The sequence below is a fragment of the Schistocerca nitens genome, chromosome 5 (assembly GCF_023898315.1).
Source record: "Schistocerca nitens isolate TAMUIC-IGC-003100 chromosome 5, iqSchNite1.1, whole genome shotgun sequence".
NCBI classification, from domain to species: domain Eukaryota; kingdom Metazoa; phylum Arthropoda; class Insecta; order Orthoptera; family Acrididae; genus Schistocerca; species Schistocerca nitens.
Window position 1 is genome coordinate 339637087 of NC_064618.1, and position 19595 is coordinate 339656681.

The 19595-nt window shown below is 43.2% G+C and overlaps 1 protein-coding gene across 1 annotated transcript in view; it reads left to right on the forward strand.

Annotated features, from left to right (window-relative positions):
* Positions 1 to 313: 313 nt before the first annotated feature.
* The window catches only part of LOC126260432 (transmembrane channel-like protein), a 303831-nt gene continuing 284549 nt past the window's right edge, over positions 314 to 19595 (forward strand). The window contains exon 1 of the mRNA XM_049957760.1: positions 314 to 578. Within this exon, the coding sequence (XP_049813717.1) occupies positions 314 to 578 (265 nt within the window). The remainder of the gene's footprint in view (positions 579 to 19595) is intronic.

A 19595-nucleotide genomic window follows, 5' to 3' on the forward strand; every position in this document is an offset into this window, starting at 1 on the left:
CTCTGACTTCCGACCCACACGAATAATTCCAACGTGTCGTTTGCGTCCCTTATTTTTTTTCTTAGAGTTTACAACTCATTTTAATCAACAATGTCAGTCAGTGCCTTTTAATTCTGATTGACTGATAAACAAATATATATATATATATATATATATATATATATATATATATATATATATATATATATAGTGGAGGTGACATCATGACGTCCGTGACCTTCGGCTTTGCGCCAGATGAAGACAAGCTTGTGCAGTGTCGAAATTCGTAGAGCTTTAACGACACCATTGTGGCTAACACTTCATATGCATAGAAATGACAAACATTGTAGTATTGGCTGCTTGCTGGAGGGTTTCACCGACGCTGCCTGCGGTGTTGTACGACTGTCCAGAGCCGCGCCTCTTTCTGCCTGTGCAGGACGAGAAAAGCGCGGCGCTGCGGCAGCAGGCCTCTCCAGACAGGCTGTCCGTCACTTTCGGCGGCGGCGAGGAGGCCGTCTTCTCGCCAGGGTCTCCGCCAGCCGCCGCCATGGACAAGGTTCGCTTCCCGGGGGACGCCGCGCCACCACCTGTCGCCGCTGGTGCGTACCTCATTCTCATAGCGTACCTGTTTCTCATGTCCAAGAGCTAAGCAAATGCATTATGTGAGTGAGGTGTGTTCGAAAAACACGAGTATTTCGTAATTCCACTCTTGTATTAGTCCGATACACGTGACTTTTTTTTATTTATGTTAGTAAACAAGAATGGTTCAAATGGCTCTGAGCACTATGGGACTCAACTGCTGTGGTCATCAGTCCCCTAGAACTTAGAACTACTTAAACCTAACTAACCTAAGGACATCACACACATCCATGTCCGAGGCAGGATTCGAACCTGCGACCGTAGCAGTCGCACGGTTCCGGACTGCGCGCCTAGAACCGCGAGACCACCGCGGCCGGCTGTTAGTAAACATGTCTGGAAAGTACCTTTGGAGTGGGGAGATTCCATTGTCACAGGTGGGGCAGTTTCATTGAATTTATCAACAGTTGAAAAGTAATATGAGAAATGGTATAGAAATAAATTATAAATTGATTGGTGATCGTATGCATAGTTGGTTACCTTCCCTTTGAATCTGAATATCAGGTGTGTACAGGTGAGTTGTTAATCATCTTTAAAGCTTTGTCACGCACAGGATAGCAAGTGCACAGAACACTGAATGTCGCATTCGAGAGGACGACGATTCAATCCCGTCTCCAGCCATCCTGATTTAGGTTTTCCGTGATTTCCCTAAATCGTTTCAGGCGAATGCCGGGATGGTTCCTTTGAAAGGGCTCAGCCGATTTCCATCCCCATCCTTCCCTTACCCGAGCTTGCGCTCCGTCTCTAATAACCTCGTTGTCGACGGGACGTTAAACAACACTAACCTAACCTAACCTAACAATGAATGCCACCAACATTTTACAAGAACTCTGTGTATTATGCACTTATTTTCTTTTAAACATCGAATTCACAGTAACAAAACAACTTTAAAATGTTGTACGTCGCTGGAGAAACAACTGTAGGAGGAAATTTTTTTCTAGAAATAGTAAACAGCGATCAGTTTCAAAATGGAAGGTTTATCAGTACCCCTTTACCATGGTTTCAACGTTTATAAAACAGGTCCATATCGTTAACGTCGTAACGCAGCAGGATTTTAGAACATATATTGTATTCGAACATTATGGATTACCTCGAAGGAAACGGTGTATTGGCACACAGTCAACATGGGTTTAGAAAACATCGTTCCTGTGAAACACAACTAGCTCTTTATTCACACGAAGTGCTGAGTGCTATTGACAAGGGATTTCAGATCGATTCCGTATTCCTGGATTTTCGGAAGGCTTTTGACACTGTACCACACAAGCGGCTCGTAGTAAAATTGCGTGCTTATGGGAATATCGTATCAGTTATGTGACTGGATTTGTGATTTCCTGTCAGAGAGGTCACAGTTCGTAGTAACTGGCGGAAAGTCATCGAGTAAAACAGAAGTGATTTCAGGCGTTCCCCAAGGTAGTGTTATAGGCCCTTTGCTGTTCCTTATCTATATAAACGATTTGGGAGACAATCTGAGCAGTAGTCTTCGGTTGTTTGCAGATGACGCTGTCGTTTATCGACTAATAAAGTCATAAGAAGATCAAAACAAACTGCAAAACGATTTAGAAAAGATATCTGAATGGTGCGAAAAGTGGCAGTTGACCCTAAATAACGAAAAGTGTGAGGTCATCCATATGAGTACTAAAAAGTACTCGTTAAACTTCGGTTACACGATAAATCAGTCTAATCTAAAACCAGTAAATTCAACTAAATAACTAGGTATTACAATTACGAACAACTTAAATTGGAAGGAACACATAGAAAATGTTGTGGGGAAGGCTAACCAAAGATTGCGTTTTATTGGAAGGACACTTAGAAAATGTAACACACCTACTAAGAAGACTGCCTATACTACACTTGTCCGTCCTCTTTTAGAATACTGCTGCGCGGTGTGGGATCCTTACCAGGTAGGACTGACAGAGTACATCGAAAAAGTTCAATGAAAGACAGCACATTTTGTATTATAGCGAAATATGGGAGAGAGTGTCACAGAAATGATACGGGATTTGGGCTGGAAATCATTAGAAGAAAGGCGTTTTTCGTTGCGACAGAATCTTCTCACGAAATTCCAATCACCAACTTTCTCTTTCGAATGCGAAAATATTTTGTTGACACCGACCTATATATGGCGGAACGATCACCATGATAAAATAAGGGAAATCAGAGCTCGTACGGAAAGATATAGGTGTTCATTCTTTCCACGCGCTGTACGAGATTGGAATAGTAGGGAATTGTGAAGGTGGTTAAATGAACCCTCTGCCAGGCACTTAAATGTGATTTGTAGAGTATCCACGTACATGTAGATGTAGATGTCTTGTTTGGGTGGAAATATTGAAAACTTGATTACATGTTTTGGCAGAGGTACGTTAAAATGTAGCTGAAAGGTGTCAGTTAAATACAAAACTTCATCTCTATAACAATTAAAACATGCACAACATGATTGTTGCCATTTGGTATTTCCTCACTAATGTAATGCTAGTGTATTAATTATTATGGAGGTGACATCTTTTGATTGACTAATACCATTGAGCTATATTTTAACGTTCCTCTGCCACAACATGTATTCCAGCTGTCAATATTTACCTCTGAAGGAAACGTTTTTATAAATTTTGAAATGATGGTAAAGGGGTTTTTAATAAACCATTTTGCCTCTCATTGGTTGTTTACTATTTCCACTAGAATAAAACAGTCTCTGCGTGATAAAAATCAATACATTTAATATTTACTCACACAAATTGCAAACCGAAGACCGTCACTAGTGGGACAAGGAAGTGTCACCGGTGTGACTCGCTGGAAGCTGTAAGTTAATATTAATTTTATTATATCAGTTTACAGATCAATCGGTATTTAACATATTTAGCCCTCACTTCTTATTTAAATAACATAAGAAAGTTCTGTTACCTACAAATAAGACAAACACGCCTAAATTTCCTGAAAACTCATAAGGTATTCCTAACATGTGTATTCGGGAGAACAGGAAGAACTTGTTCAAATTCAATGAAAAATACATTCTTTTCGTCGACCTTGAACGCCTTCGTTCAGTTCCCCACAGATCTCATACATGTAAGCTACATTTCTCCATTTTCTTCAACAGCTCTCTGTACAAAATGGCTCTGAGCACTATGGGACTTAACATCTGAGGTCATCAGTCCCCTAGAACTTAGAACTACTTAAACCTAACTAACCTAAGGACATCACACACATCCATGCCCGAGGCAGGATTCGAACCTGCGACCGTAGCGGTCGTGCGGTTCCAGACTGAAGCGCCTTTAACCGCGCGGCCACTCCGGCCGACTCTCTGTACAAAAGAAATGGTTCAAATGGCTCTAAGCACTATGGGACTTAACATCTGAGGTCATCAGTCCCTTAGAACTTAGAACTACTTAAACCTAACTAACCTAAGGACATCACACATATCCAAACCCGAGGCAGGATTCGAACCCTGCGAGCGTACCAGCCGCGTGGTTACGGACTGAAGTTCCTAGAACAATTCGGCCTCAGCGGCCGGTTCTCTCTGTACAATTGCGGCATTCCCCTATTTAGCTGATTTCCGTCTTGCAGTTTGAAACTCCACCAAAATAAATGTTCTTGACATGATCTTTCCCAAAGGTGGTTCTGAGCCTATAACTTCTTCGAGATTATGTATCAACAGGTCTTTCGGGTATGATTTTTCATCACTCATTTCAGAATCTACACAGATGAGACAATATACATTGGGTGTAACACCGAAAACTTGCTTTCAATATAAATATTTTCTTGCTTAAAAAATACTTCCTTTGCTATCATGTTCGTCTTATGTTTCTGCAAGTTAACTGTTTTCCCAATCGCTGGGTCTAAAATAGACGGCATGCAAGGTAATTACATGCTGATTTTATAAACCGTTAAAAAGTTTTGTATTTTCAGCAGATGATCATCTGGAAGTGTAAGACATGTTTTCTTGTCTACTGAGAAAATCTGCTTAGCTACCTTTTCAGGCAGTTTCTCGCAAAAAAACTGCACATTTTTTGTGGGGCTGGAAGGAAGCACCTTTACCCAAGAAACTGAAGCTGAAGACATTCATCTGAACTTTTGTGAGAAGCGCAAATTTCAAACTCATTCTCAACCGATACAGATTTATTCTACGCTTGTACTTTCTTTTCCTTTCAGCTTGCTTGTTACAATGTTCAATTAAACATTTTTCACAGGAGGTTACCTTTATATTCATGTTTTCCGGTCTTCTTCTATCCGTTCTCTTTCTTTTTCTTTAGGGGTGTTGTATTTCCTGGCATCTTTCAGCAACTTTTCTCGAAGTTTTCTTATATGCTGTGCTGATAGTGTGTTCCACATTTTCCGAGTGAATAATAAGTTAGTAATAGTGTAAACCATTAAGGCACTACGTAAACCAACCAACAAAACTTTAAAACAAGAAATCTTACATGGCATAGATTTTAATAACAAACCAAAAAACTGTCAAGAGAGGACGTTTATTACTTTCAACAGTTATACATGGTGATTTACGTATTAGACTTTGTCTTATTGGTTATTAGATGTTTTCTTCATTTTCATTATTCCTAACCTAAAATAAACAGACTGATTGTAACTGGTGAGATACAGAGCAAAGTTGTCCATAGATGGGACACGAAATGCAGTGTCATTTTTATAAATTATAGTTGGTGGGGACTTCAACCTTCCCTCGATATGTTGGCAAAAATACTTGTTCAAAACTGGTGGTAGGCAGAAAACATCTTCCGAGATTGTCCTAAATGCTTTCTCCGAAAATTATTTCGAGCAGTTAGTTCACGAACCCACGCGAATTGTAAATGGTTGCGAAAACACACTTGACCTCTTAGCCACAAACAATCCAGAGCTGATAGAGAGCATCATGACTGATACAGGATTAGTGATCACAAGGTCGTTGTAGCTAGGCTCAATACCGTTTCTTCCAAATCCACCAGAAACAAACGCAAAATAATTGTATTTCAAAAAGCGGATAAAGTGTCACTAGAAGCCTTCCTAAGAGACAATCTCCATTCCTACCGAACTGACTATGCAAATGTAGACGAGATGTGGCTCAAATTCAAAGATATAGTAGCAACAGCAATTGAGAAATTCATACCTCATAAATTGGTAAGAGATGGAACTGATCCCCCGTGGTACACAAAACAGGTCCGAACTCTGTTGCAGAGGCAACGGAAAAAGCATGCGAAGTTCAGAAGAACGCGAAATCCCGAAGATTGGCTAAAATTTACAGACGCGCGAAATTTGGCACGGACTTCAATGCGAGATGCCTTTAATAGGTTCCACAACGAAACATTGTCTCGAAATTTGGTAGAAAATCCGAAGAAATTCTGGTCGTATGTAAAGTACACAAGCGGCAAGACGCAGTCAATACCTTCGCTGCGCAGTGCCGATGGTACTGTTACCGACGACTGTGCCGCTAAAGCGGAGTTATTGAACGCAGTTTTCCGAAATTCCTTCACCAGGGAAGATGAATGGAATATTCCAGAATTTGAAACACGAACAGCTGCTAGCATGAGTTTCTTAGAAGTAGATACCTTAGAGGTTGCGAAGCAACTCAAATCGCTTGATCCGGGCAAGTCTTCACGTCCAGATTGTATACCGATTAGGTTCCTTCCAGATTACGCTGATACAATAGCTCCCTACTTAGCGCTCATATACAACCGCTCGTTCACAGATAGATCTGTACCTACAGATTGGAAACTTGCGCAGGTCGCACCAGTGTTTAAGAAGGGTAGTAGGAGTAATCCATCTAACTACAGACCTATATCATTGACGTCGGTTTGCAGTAGGGTTTTGGAGCATATACTGTATTCAAACATTATGAATCACTTCGAAGGGAACGATCTATTGATACGTTATCAGCATGGTTTCAGAAAACATCGTTCTTTTGCAACGCAGCTAGCTCTTTATTCGCACGAAGTAATGGCCGCTATTGACGAGGGATCTTATTTTGATTCCGTATTTCTAGATTTCCGGAAAGCTTTTGACACTGTTCCTCAGTAGCGACTTCTAATCAAGCTGCGGGCCTATGGGGTATCGTCTCAGTTGTGCGACTGGATTCGTGATTTCCTGTCAGGAAGGTCGCAGTTCGTAGTAATAGACGGAAAATCATCGAGTAAAACTGAAGTGATATCAGGTGTTCCCCAGGGAAGCGTCCTGGGACCTCTGCTGTTCCTGATCTATATAAATGACCTGGGTGACAATCTGAGCAATTCTCTTAGGTTGTTCGCAGATGATGCTGTAATTTACCGTCTAGTAAGGTCATCCAAAGACCAGTATCAGTTGCAAAGCGATTTAGAAATGATTGCTGTATGGTGTGGCAGGTGGCAGTTGACGCTAAATAACGAAAAGTGTGAGGTGATCCACATGAGTTCCAAAAGAAATCCGATGGAATTCGATTACTCGATAAATAGTACGATTCTCAAGGCTGTCAATTCAACTAAGTACCTGGGTGTTAAAATTACGAACAACTTCAGTTGGAAAGACCACATAGATAATATTGTGGGGAAGGCGAGCCAAAGGTGGCGTTTCATTGGCAGGACACTTAGAAGATGCAACAAGTCCACTAAAGAGACAGCTTACACTACACTCGTTCGTCCTCTGTTAGAATATTGCTGCGCGGTGTGGGATCCTTACCAGGTGGGATTGACGGAGGACATCGAAAGGGTGCAAAAAAGGGCAGCTCGTTTTGTATTATCACGTAGTAGGGGAGAGAGTGTGGCAGATATGATACGCGAATTGGGATGGAAGTCATTATAGCAAAGACGTTTTTCGTCGCGGCGAGATCTATTTACGAAATTTCAGTCACCAACTTTCTCTTCCGAATGCGAAAATATTTTGTTGAGCCCAACCTACATAGGTAGGAATGATCATCAAAATAAAATAAGAGAAATCAGAGCTCAAACAGAAAGGTTTAGGTGTTCGTTTTTCCCGCGCGCTGTTCGGGAGTGGAATGGTAGATAGTTAGTATGATTGTGGTTCGACGAACCCTCTGCCAAGCACTTAAATGTGAATTGCAGAGTAGTCATGTAGATGTAGATGTACATGTATACCTAAATCGTGCCTTTCTTTAAAAACCGGAATTTATCTTGTAGACGAGCTTCTATTCTTGAAACTTAACTAAAACAATAACAATTCCAGCAACAGTAACAATGCCTGCAACGTAAGTTGAAATAACTGCCAATATGAAAAGCAAATCTTATTGTCTTCCATCCTCATCTGGAGAAGTCCCAATTTTGTTCATCTGTATATCCTCAAGTAATTTTGCAATTCTGATAATTTTTTCAGGACAGTAAAATTTAACTTTTGTAGATTCAAAAAGTTATGGCATAAATTAAACTAAAAATAAAATTTTAAAAGTAGCAGGCTCAGATTTGAACCTAGTCTGAAATGTTGCCCTTTCGAAACGAGCGCCTTCAATGCATCGCAGAATTGCACCACGCTCTGCGTAGGTCACTTGTTGATCACAGGCAGGCGTTCACGATATGCCTCTGACCGCGTGAGGGACTCATATTTGCCAGAAACAAGAAGTGCCAGTATATCTTGCTGCGAGGCCAAAAGCATTGATGGATGCTGGCCAATAGGAACGCTAGGTGGCAGATTTCGTTTGGTTTCCAGGATGCTTTGGAGCGGAAGGCTGTCACGTCTTGTCTTCCTCCCGGCCCAGCATGCTGTAGCATATTTCTGATATTTGTCTTGTAAGAAGATGGACGCTTTCGACTAGCACCGTTCCGTTTCATCGTGAGACTGCAGCCAGCTGCGAGCATTGCAATAGCTTTCATATGATTGCGAGTTACGATAATATTCAATTTGGGAAAAACCGTGTCTTTAAACGTTGTCTATCTACGCAGATATCACGTGTCGAATACTTGGTCTTTGTACACCTTAAAAATTGATTCAGATCATGTGCTGATGTCAGTCCAGCTCTATGCTTGGCATCTGTAAACTTAGTGACTTCCAAATATTCTTTCCCAACAGCGACGATGTTTCTAAATTATTTGTAGTGGATGCTCTTTCTTTTGTGCCTCTGAGATGTTGTTCGGAAGGGATACTAGATACTCTGGCTCGATGTTTATTCTTCGCCTTCATGGCAAAATTTTATGCATAATCTACATGTAACTGATATTAAATTTCTATTACATTTCAAATCCGCAAATTCATTAATTTGTACCTACTCTTGGAATACCAATTTTCTCCAAGTGTTTTTGCGTCGACGGAAGTCTGAAGTATTTTCTGGGAGTGGAGTGTTTCCCATATTTGAACACGAGCAAGGGCTACATTGGACGCTTTCCCTAATAGAATTTCTTCTTTTGTAAAAGATTTTCAACAAAGCAGGTAAGTTGACGCTGATGTATTTTCTCCGAGATTTCCTACGGCTGACAATACCTAGCTGAAAATCATTGTACACATGTTAAGTGTTAACAACTTATTATGCAACAAAAACTTTTGTCATTGCACAAATCGTAATTATAAAGTAGAATTTAATAGACTTCGTAATTTTTCCTAATAAAAATTATGTATATTTGTTGCTTTTAACTAAATCTGGACTGGTTTTTTCCTATCTTTAACTTCGTTTACCTGTTTTGTCGTCCTGAACAATGCAAGTGGTGTAATTACGAAAACGCTGTCTGATTAAATGAGTCACCAAAACTATATGAAATTGTATAAACGTATACCCGTACCACAATTAGATTCTACCAAATTAATTAGAAAACCAAAACTGGAAACTAAATGAGCTGTTCTGTGGAACTCTGCATTATGCAGTGCAGTGATCAGCGATACAATGCGTGACTTCACAATACGTGAGGCACAGTTTCAGTACACGAAGATAACAGAATAAAAATGCTACATAAAATTTGAAATAGAGTTTGAAAGATTAGATAACCCAAAATGTTTCAATAAAAATGTTCTGTAACTGACTAAACAAATTTCCAAACATTGCATGATACACACGAAAATGTAACACTGCGCTGTGAGAATAAAACTGTTTACAAAAGAAATAAGACCTGAAATAAATTTTACCTAATCTGACTCTGCGGCCGGCCGCGGTGGCCGAGCGGTTCTAGGCGCTTCAGTCCGGAACCGCGCTACTGCTGCATTCGCAGGTTCGAATCCGGCCTCGGGCATGGATGTGTGTGATGTCCTTAGGTTAGTTAGGTTTAAGTTGTTCTAAGTTCTAGGAGACTGATGACCTCCGATGTTAAGTCTCATAGTGCTAAGAGCCATTAGAACCATTTTGGACTCTGACGTTAATTTTGAAATGTAGCACCTAAGTATGAATGACCTTATTTTCTTAACTGTAAATGATCTTTCTGTATTGTGAATTCGATGTAAATGGCCACAACAAATTTTATTGCTTTCCCTTTGTAACTAAAATTGTGATGACAACAGAAAATACAGCGCAGCAGCAAACCAGATGACTAAAAAAGAAAGCCTGGCGTAGTGCAACCCAAGGATGTGCAACTACACTAAGCAGATCATTCTTCGATCACTGTGTTCCGAAAAGTGTAGTGCGGCAACACATATAATCAGAAAATAAACTTCCGTGAGGAGATGTTGATGGAATTTAAACTTGCTAAATAACTGAAAAGAGACTAATCTTTTTAGAGAACCATATAGTAAATACTGAAACTCACTGTCTATTACAATCACTTTTACAAAAATTACTTGTTATTAAAAATATGACCCTGTCATGAAATTAAATACTGAAATGGTAAAGGAGTGGTAATTCTATATCTTCCGAGTGCAAGCCATGTGAAGAAATAACTATCCTTAATCACGTCTGAACAATGAAACTAATCCGAACCAATAAAGAAAAATCCCACTAAAACATTTCATTTTCCAAGCGTATTGTAAATCACACGCAGCCGAGCAGTGCAGCAACCACATTACAAATAAATATTCACTTCCCAAATTAATGTTTACCAAATCATATTTCCAAAATTCAATATCCTCTGTATCTTTACCTCTGTGTTCTGCAAGCTATTTCCAAATCGCTGAGCAGCATGACGAACACCCGACTCACTAGCTTCTCTTACAATGCTTCAGCAACGACAGTGCTACTAGCAGCCAAAGATCACATTGTTTGTACTCAGAACCTCTGTGGCGTAACATATCAACCATTGAAAACCTCTATTGGAATTTTATCCAATATCAGATATGAAATATGGTACATCGAATGAAAATAGAGCTTCCATCCCCTTTCCTGAAAACCAAAAATAAGCTAGAAATCTTACAACTCTGAAGTTGTGTGGCATGTCGTTAGCAGTTCATGTACATGTTCAGTGTTCAACTGAGTAATTTCTGAGTCACTTTCCTTCCTTTCGTTGAGCTGTGTGTGAGCATTCCATCTCCTGCCACTAGTAGTCAGATCGCGTTATCATTAGGCCACATTTATCGTCTGGGTGTGTATTTCGGGGGATAAACTGTATTTATTAGTCTGTATTAACACTGTTTGGAAGAAGGCCGTGGACACGCTGAAGAGTCGAGTACCTTTGTGGAAAGATTGAAAGAAATGTTTATGGAAGATCGCCGAATAACAATCACAGAAGTCATTGACGATGTTCGTATGTCAATAGGCTCGTAATCTGAAACATCTTTGGATATTTTATGTATGAAACTCGCGACGGTAATTTACTTTCCAAAATCGTTGAATTCCGAAGAAAATAGCTGCGAAGGCGTGTTGCTGAGGAGTCGCTAATGAAGTATCCAATAATGACGACCTCAAATGGTTTAAATGGCTCTGAGCACTATGGGACTCAACTGCTGAGGTCATAAGTCCCCTAGAACTTAGAACTACTTAAACCTAACTAACCTAAGGACAACACACACATCCGTGCCCGAGGCAGGATTCGAACCTGCGACCGTAGCGGTCGCGCGGTTCCAGACTGTAGCGCCAGAACCGCTCGGCCACCAGCGGCCGGCAATGACGACCTACTGAAACGTGTGGTAACAGGTGATGAAACATGGTTTACGGATATGACGTCAGGATTGAGCTCCAGACGTCCCAGTGGAAGCATTGTCTTCGATTTTAACGACGTACTGCACTTTGAACTCTTGCCATGAGGTCGAACATGAATAAGGAGTACTACTGAAAGTTTTATTTAGATCCGACTTTGCTATGCTGTAAGTCGAATTTAAACAAATGAAAGTATGTGCCTGCTATGAACTATGCTTGAAGCCTACTGCTTAATGGAAGTGACTTATTGCAACTTGTGTCTAGGATAAGTCCTGCCCTGAATTATATTGAAATTAATCTCACTCTTACAGGAAAATCATTGAAATAAATATGACTGATACCTTAATCTGACGAAATCGGCGGTATCTGAAGGCACAAATTATTCCTTGAAAAACTTTGATTTTAACAGGAAATTACTGACAGAACTATGAGTTGTTGGGCCAACGATTATGCGAACAGACTTCTTTGTGCTCTGTCTGCTCTGTATCACGTAAATTGTATGTCGACAAGCTTTCTTGGAACTCTCTGAGTGAAAACGACGCACGAGAAGGAATTATCTGAATGAAGCAGAGGTCGGTAGATGTAATATACACTCCTGGAAATGGAAAAAAGAACACATTGACACCGGTGTGTCAGACCCACCATACTTGCTCCGGACACTGCGAGAGGGCTGTACAAGCAATGATCACACGCACGGCACAGCGGACACACCAGGAACCGCGGTGTTGGCCGTCGAATGGCGCTAGCTGCGCAGCATTTGTGCACCGCCGCCGTCAGTGTCAGCCAGTTTGCCGTGGCATACGGAGCTCCATCGCAGTCTTTAACACTGGTAGCATGCCGCGACAGCGTGGACGTGAACCGTATGTGCAGTTGACGGACTTTGAGCGAGGGCGTATAGTGGGCATGCGGGAGGCCGGGTGGACGTACCGCCGAATTGCTCAACACGTGGGGCGTGAGGTCTCCACAGTACATCGATGTTGTCGCCAGTGGTCGGCGGAAGGTGCACGTGCCCGTCGATCTGGGACCGGACCGCAGCGACGCACGGATGCACGCCAAGACCGTAGGATCCTACGCAGTGCCGTAGGGGACCGCACCGCCACTTCCCAGCAAATTAGGGACACTGTTGCTCCTGGGGTATCGGCGAGGACCATTCGCAACCGTCTCCATGAAGCTGGGCTACGGTCCCGCACACCGTTAGGCCGTCTTCCGCTCACGCCCCAACATCGTGCAGCCCGCCTCCAGTGGTGTCGCGACAGGCGTGAATGGAGGGACGAATGGAGACGTGTCGTCTTCAGCGATGAGAGTCGCTTCTGCCTTGGTGCCAATGATGGTCGTATGCGTGTTTGGCGCCGTGCAGGTGAGCGCCACAATCAGGACTGCATACGACCGAGGCACACAGGGCCAACACGCGGCATCATGGTGTGGGGAGCGATCTCCTACACTGGCCGTACACCACTGGTGATCGTCGAGGGGACACTGAATAGTGCACGGTACATCCAAACCGTCATCGAACCCATCGTTCTACCATTCCTAGACCGGCAAGGGAACTTGCTGTTCCAACAGGACAATGCAAGTCCGCATGTATTCCGTGCCACCCAACGTGCTCTAGAAGGTGTAAGTCAACTACCCTGGCCAGCAAGATCTCCGGATCTGTCCCCCATTGAGCATGTTTGGGACTGGATGAAGCGTCGTCTCACGCGGTCTGCACGTCCAGCACGAACGCTGGTCCAACTGAGCCGCCAGGTGGAAATGGCATGGCAAGCCGTTTCACAGGACTACATCCAGCATCTCTACGATCGTCTCCATGGGAGAATAGCAGCCTGCATTGCTGCGAAAGGTGGATATACACTGTACTAGTGCCGACATTGTGCATGCTCTGTTGCCTGTGTCTATGTGCCTGTGGTTCTGTCAGTGTGATCATGTGATGTATCTGACCCCAGGAATGTGTCAATAAAGTTTCCCCTTCCTGGGACAATGAATTCACGGTGTTCTTATTTCAATTTCCAGGAGTGTACATCTGCAAACAAAGTAATGGTAATAGTTTCCAAACAGTTGGACGATTTATTCAATAGAAAAAGATTTACAAATTGAGAAGTCAACAACATGATATCGTCTGATACAGTTGGTGGATGTTCTTTTGACGGATATTGTGCCAAATTCTGTTCAATTGGTGTGTTAGATCGCTAAAATCCCGAGACCATTTGAGGGCCCTGCCCATTACGCTCCAAACGTTCTCTTTTGGGGAAGATTCGGCAACATTTCTGGCCAAGGTAGGGTTTGGCAAGCACGATGAGAAGGAGTAGAAACTGTCAACGCGTGCGGGAGGGCATTAAGTAGCTGAAATGTAAACCCAGGATGACATGCCTTGACGGATAACAAAACAGGGCGTAGATTATGTCGACGTTCAGCTGTGCTGTAAGGGTGCCGCAGAGGACAAGCAAACGGGACCTGCTATGAAATAAAATGGCACCCAAGACCATAGCTCCTGGTTGTCAGGCCGTATGGCGGGCGACAGTCAGGTTGGTATCCCACGTCTGATTGGCTCATCTCCATACACGTATTTGGTCTGGATTATTATTGACTGGAGTGGAATTGTTTTCAGTAATGAGTCCCACTTCTAACTGAGTCCAAATGACCAGCGAAGACGTGTCTTTTAGACGCCCCAGACAACGGGGTGGTACCTGTATACCAATCTGACTGTAGCCTGACAACCAGAAGTGACGGTCTGAGCCGCCCTTTGGTTGTCATCCACGTCAGCTTAACAGCACAGTGGTACGTTGACGATATTATGCGCCCCGTTTTGTAACCCTTCATGGCAAGCCACTCTGGGCTTACACATCAGCAAGATAATGCCCACCCGCAAACGGCGAGAGTTTCTACTGCATGTCTTCGTGCTTACCAAACGCGACCTCGGCCAGCAAGATCGCCGGATCTCTTCCCAGCTGAGAACGTTTACAAAGTAATGGGCAGGGCTCTGCAGCCAGCTCGGTATTTTGACAGTCTAACGCGCCAGTTGGACAGAATGTGGTACGATATATCTCAGGAGAGTATCCAAAAACTCTTATTAACTGATGCAAAGCCGAATAACTGCTTGCATAAGGGCGCGAGGTGGACCAACGCGTTTTCGATGCCCAATTTGTGAAGCTGTTTCTCTTGAAAAACTGATCCAGGTTTTCTAAAATTGTAATCATTTGTCTGTCTGTACATGACATCACATCTACAGATTTCCGTCCCATTCGGATAATTCCGTCGTTGTGATTTTTTTTTTTTCAGTGTTTTCCACCCTCAGCATTGCGTAAGCTGTCGCAAACCTGTGAAATGCAAATTTCGGGAGCAAAGGAAGGAAGGATATAGAAAATGACATGAGTGAAGAAAACCGCTAAACGATCTGGTATAAGCCGATACATTGTACGTCAAATTATAAAAAGCAAATGCGGCTAGAATTAGACAGAGTAGACGAATATGTAACCAAATAGCGAAGGCACGCAATGCGTAACGCCGTGTTACCAAAAATACAAGCTGTACAAACTCTTACATTTATTATACATAGCATAGTTACTGGGAAAACTTATTGAGAGAGAGGAGGAGGAGGAGATTTGTGTTTAACGCCTCTTCCACTGCCGGCCGGAGTGGCCATGCGGTTCTAGGCGCTGCAGTCCGGAACCGCGCGACGGCTACGGTCGCAGGTTCGAATCCTGCCTCGGGCATGGATGTGTGTGATGTCCTTAGGTTAGTTAGGTTTAAGTAGTTCTAAGTTCTACGGTACTGATGACCACAGCAGTAGTGCTCAGAGCCATTTGAACCTCTTCCACAACGATGTCATTAGAGGCGGAGCACAGGCTCGGATTAGTGAGGGTTGGAGAAAGAAATCGGCCGTGCCCTTTCGAAAGAACAATCTCGGCATTTGCCTTAAGCGACATAAGAAAATCACGGAGAACCAAAATCAGGATGGCCGGACGCTAGTTCGAACCACCGTCCTCCCGAATGCGAGTCCAATGTGCCATCCAGTGCGCTACCCTGCTCGGTTATTGAGAGGGAGAGAGAGAGAGAGAGTATGAGAGGCTATAAAGAAAAAATACGGGAACCAAGACCGTCCACGTCCGCTCAAATTAGCAACTGGTCGTTATACATATATTCAAAGGCAACTAATAGAAATTCACAGACTAAAATGTGGCCTTAATTTTGAATGATAATTAACGCAAGTAATGAAAATGTTTAAGGAAGATACTGAGCCAGCGATCAGACAGAACATTATGACCACCCAACTACTATCGATATAAGCCCGTCCAGGCGATAACAGCGTCACCTAGAAAGGAATGACTGCTAGTCACGCATATCCATGGTGCAGGTAGCATCATTGAATGTGCTGTTCCTGTGTAGAATGCGGAAGGCGCGCTATCCATCTGAGTTGGACCGAGGGCATAACTGTGATGGCCCAGAGGCTTGGCACGAACGTTTCGGAAACTCTATGATGTTTTGGATGTTCAAGGAGGGCTGTGGCGAGTGTCTTCAACAAGTGGCGAAACCAAGATGAAACTATCCAGATCGTGGCGTTGGGTGGCCACCCATTATTACAGATGTTGGACGTCCTTGGCTGGGCAAATTGGTAACACAGGACGGGCGGCTAACTGTGGCGCAACTAACATCAGACGATAATGCTGGGCAGCGTACAAGGGTGTCTGAAGAAACAGTGCACCGAACGCTGCTAACGACAGGCCTCCGCCTCCGCCGCCGCCGCCGACCTATGCATGTGCCACAGTTAACACCGCGACATCGGCAACTGCGACTGAAATGATCGTAGGCACTGGACGTTGGAGCACTCGCACAGCGTTGTATGGTGTGGTGAATCCCGATACGTTCTTCGTCATGCCGATGGGAGGGCGCTAATCCGTCGTCTTGCAGGGGAACAGCTCCTTGACAACTGTGCGGTGGGACGGAGACAAGCTGGTAGCGGCTGCATTATGCTCTGGGGAACATTCACATTGGCATCCATGGGTCCAGTGGAGCTCGTGCAAGACACCATGGCGGCCAGGAAGTATCGTATAATGGTTGCAGACCGCGTACACCCCTTCATGAAGGTCATGTTTCCCAATATCAGGGGCATTTTTCAACAAGACAATGCGCCATGTCAGAAGGCCAGGACTGTGATGGAGTGATTCGAGGAAGACAGTGGCTAGTTCCAGTTGATGTTCTGCCCCGCCCCTCCAAACTCACCACATCTGAACTTGATCGAACACATGTGCGACGTGACTGAACGTGGCTTCAGAGCTCACCGCTCCTCTCCCCTGAGTTTACGGGAATTATTTGAAGGACATCATCTTTACGCCAGTGACCGTTATAAGTTTTTATTGCACTATTGCAATTTCGGCCTTAGGCCATTATCAAATGATATTATTGCTTATCACCTGATAATGGCTTAAGGCCGAAATTGCAATAGCGCAATAAAACTTATAAAGGTCACTGGCGTAAAGATGATGTCCTTCAAAACATTTTTTATGACTGTGAATCCCAGCTGCAACAAGTTTACGGGATTTAAGTGTGCAGACGTGGGGCCAGCTTACTCCAGCGACCTCCCATGGCCTCATTGCTTCCGTGCCACGACGTGTCGCCGCTGCTATCCGGGCCAAAGGTGTACACCGGCTATTAGGTAGGTGGTCATAATATTATAGCTGATCAGTGTATAGTTTCTCTAAGTAATGGCACATGTTTCCGTAAAGTAGCTTATCACAAGTCGAGCATAAGAACCAATGGAGGCGCCGATTAGACAGTGTGGATATAAGTTCATATCGTCAGAAAATTCGGTATTCATTCACTTCTGTTACATAAGAGGTAGGCAAACGGCCTGCCGAAACACGTACAAATATATTAAAGGTTCACTTTCCCAACTCCACAGCTCACAGAACGGTCCTATTGACACTCTCGTAACAGGTCTTCTCTGTCCCTCCCTCAACAGACATGCGTCCGCTCACCCAAAGACATCTACTGACAAAAAAAAAAAAGTGTGTAAACTTTAAGATGGCAGACCTCTCCGTAGTCCCGAATCGGTAGAAGTCGGTAAACGTCGGGAGGCTTCGGTAGGTACGCAGTTTCGACTGCTGCCAACATTACGTAGCTGACTGTGTTGTACAAGGTAGCCATTGTCGTCTGCTTCGTTATTGTTTTGCGCTGTACTGTTCTGCGTGTTTTTATTGTGCAGTTGTGCTAAATATTATCAAAATGAGTGAAGAGGCAGTTGCTGGCCCATCTCGGGAGTCGCCAGCAACCCCTACCGGTAGGCTTACGGTTAGAAGGAAACCAGTATTACGTAGCGATGCTCGCAAAATTATATTGCGTGTGACTGAATGGTCCGACAGGGAAAGGGAGCAGAAAAAATTGCTTCACCCCGTTTACAAATCTTCAGAGAGAGCTGCTACATACACAGGACAAAGCATGCGTAGCATTGGAAGATTCAAACAGTTTTCCAAGAATCATCCTGGCGTATCACCACAAACGCCTTGCAAGAAAAGGTGAGTTTCCATTTCAGATATTTTGTTCGCGATCACTTTGATGGAGCCCCCTGTTTCGTCCGAATCACCTTATATTTCATCTTTCCTTGCTACCGTATTGCTTTGTATGGAAACACCATTGGTTACTGTATTATTTCGAAACACATTCATATTACAGTACATTGCAATCGGATGAATGGTTTTTGAGCGCATAGTAGACAAACATACATACATTCATTTTTATAGATATAGATTTTAATGTACATGACGATTTCAGTTTCGTTTACGAACAACATTTAAAGCGAGTTTTCTTCCAAGCCTTTCGTCTGCTTTCGTGTAAGCATGACTCGCAATTTGTAGTGCCAGCACTGCAACTGCTAGGCGTGCTTTGACCCCCCCCCCCCCCCCCAGCTCACCACTCCCGTCGCCAGCCAATGCTTGCTTCCTCCTCTCATCGCACTCGCCGCGCAACTCTTCCGTCTTACAGTTAACACACTGTACGTTTCCGATAGGAAGCAGATGTCACATTCTATGAGCAACATGAGACAAGTATATTGCTGTAAAAGAACTTTGTGAAATATGTTTTGTAAAAGACGTGTTATCAAGTCATTGAAGTTTACCAGAGTACTTTTATCATAGCTCTCATAAAAGATAGAGCATAGTCTTAGCTTTTACAGAAGATTTGTATATAAAGACAGATCAGCCACATTTCACTAATAAAATTCATCCCGTTTGTGTGAAAGAATCTGAAAAAAAGAAGAGCCAGATTCTGTGACGAAACAATCACGGTGTTCGCATCACAATAACGCGCAAGTTCACACTTTGTTACTCGTTCACAGAGTTGTTGTCAACAACAATCCTGTAATGACCCTGACCCCAGCTCTAGCTGTCCCACTTTTTTCTGTTCCCAAACATAAAAAACGTTACAGAGCCGTCGTTTTATAATCATAGAGGGGACTAAAATCGCAGTGCTGAGAGAGGTAAAAGCTATCCGGGAGGTCGAGTTGCAGAACTGTTCCGGGTATTAGAAAAAATCTGCCATAAGTGTATAATATCTGCCGGCCGCGGTGGTCTAGCGGTTCTAGGCGCGCAGTCCGGAACCGCGCGACTGCTACGGTCGCAGGTTCGAATCCTGCCTCGGGCATGGATGTGTGTGATGTCCTTAGGTTAGTTAGGTTTAAGTAGTTCTAAGTTCTAGGGGACTGATGACCACAGATGTTAAGTCCCATAGTGCTCAGAACCATTTTTTTGTATAATATCTAATGAGGACTGTTTTGAATAACATTGATATAGGCTAATAAACAAAATTATTTCCAGGAAACAAAAATTCTTGTTGTTTCTTTAATACACCTCTTAAGATGGTCATTCCGAAACTAATGCCTACCATTTATATTGATAGAAACTACAACGCATACAGAAAGCACAGTGACACAGTTGAATTGAGCAAGAGTTCAGCTACAGACTATCATTTTTCCCCAGACTGTCATTTTTCCACATAAATATCACCATCTAGTATGCCCTTTCGTCAACGATGAACAAGTACC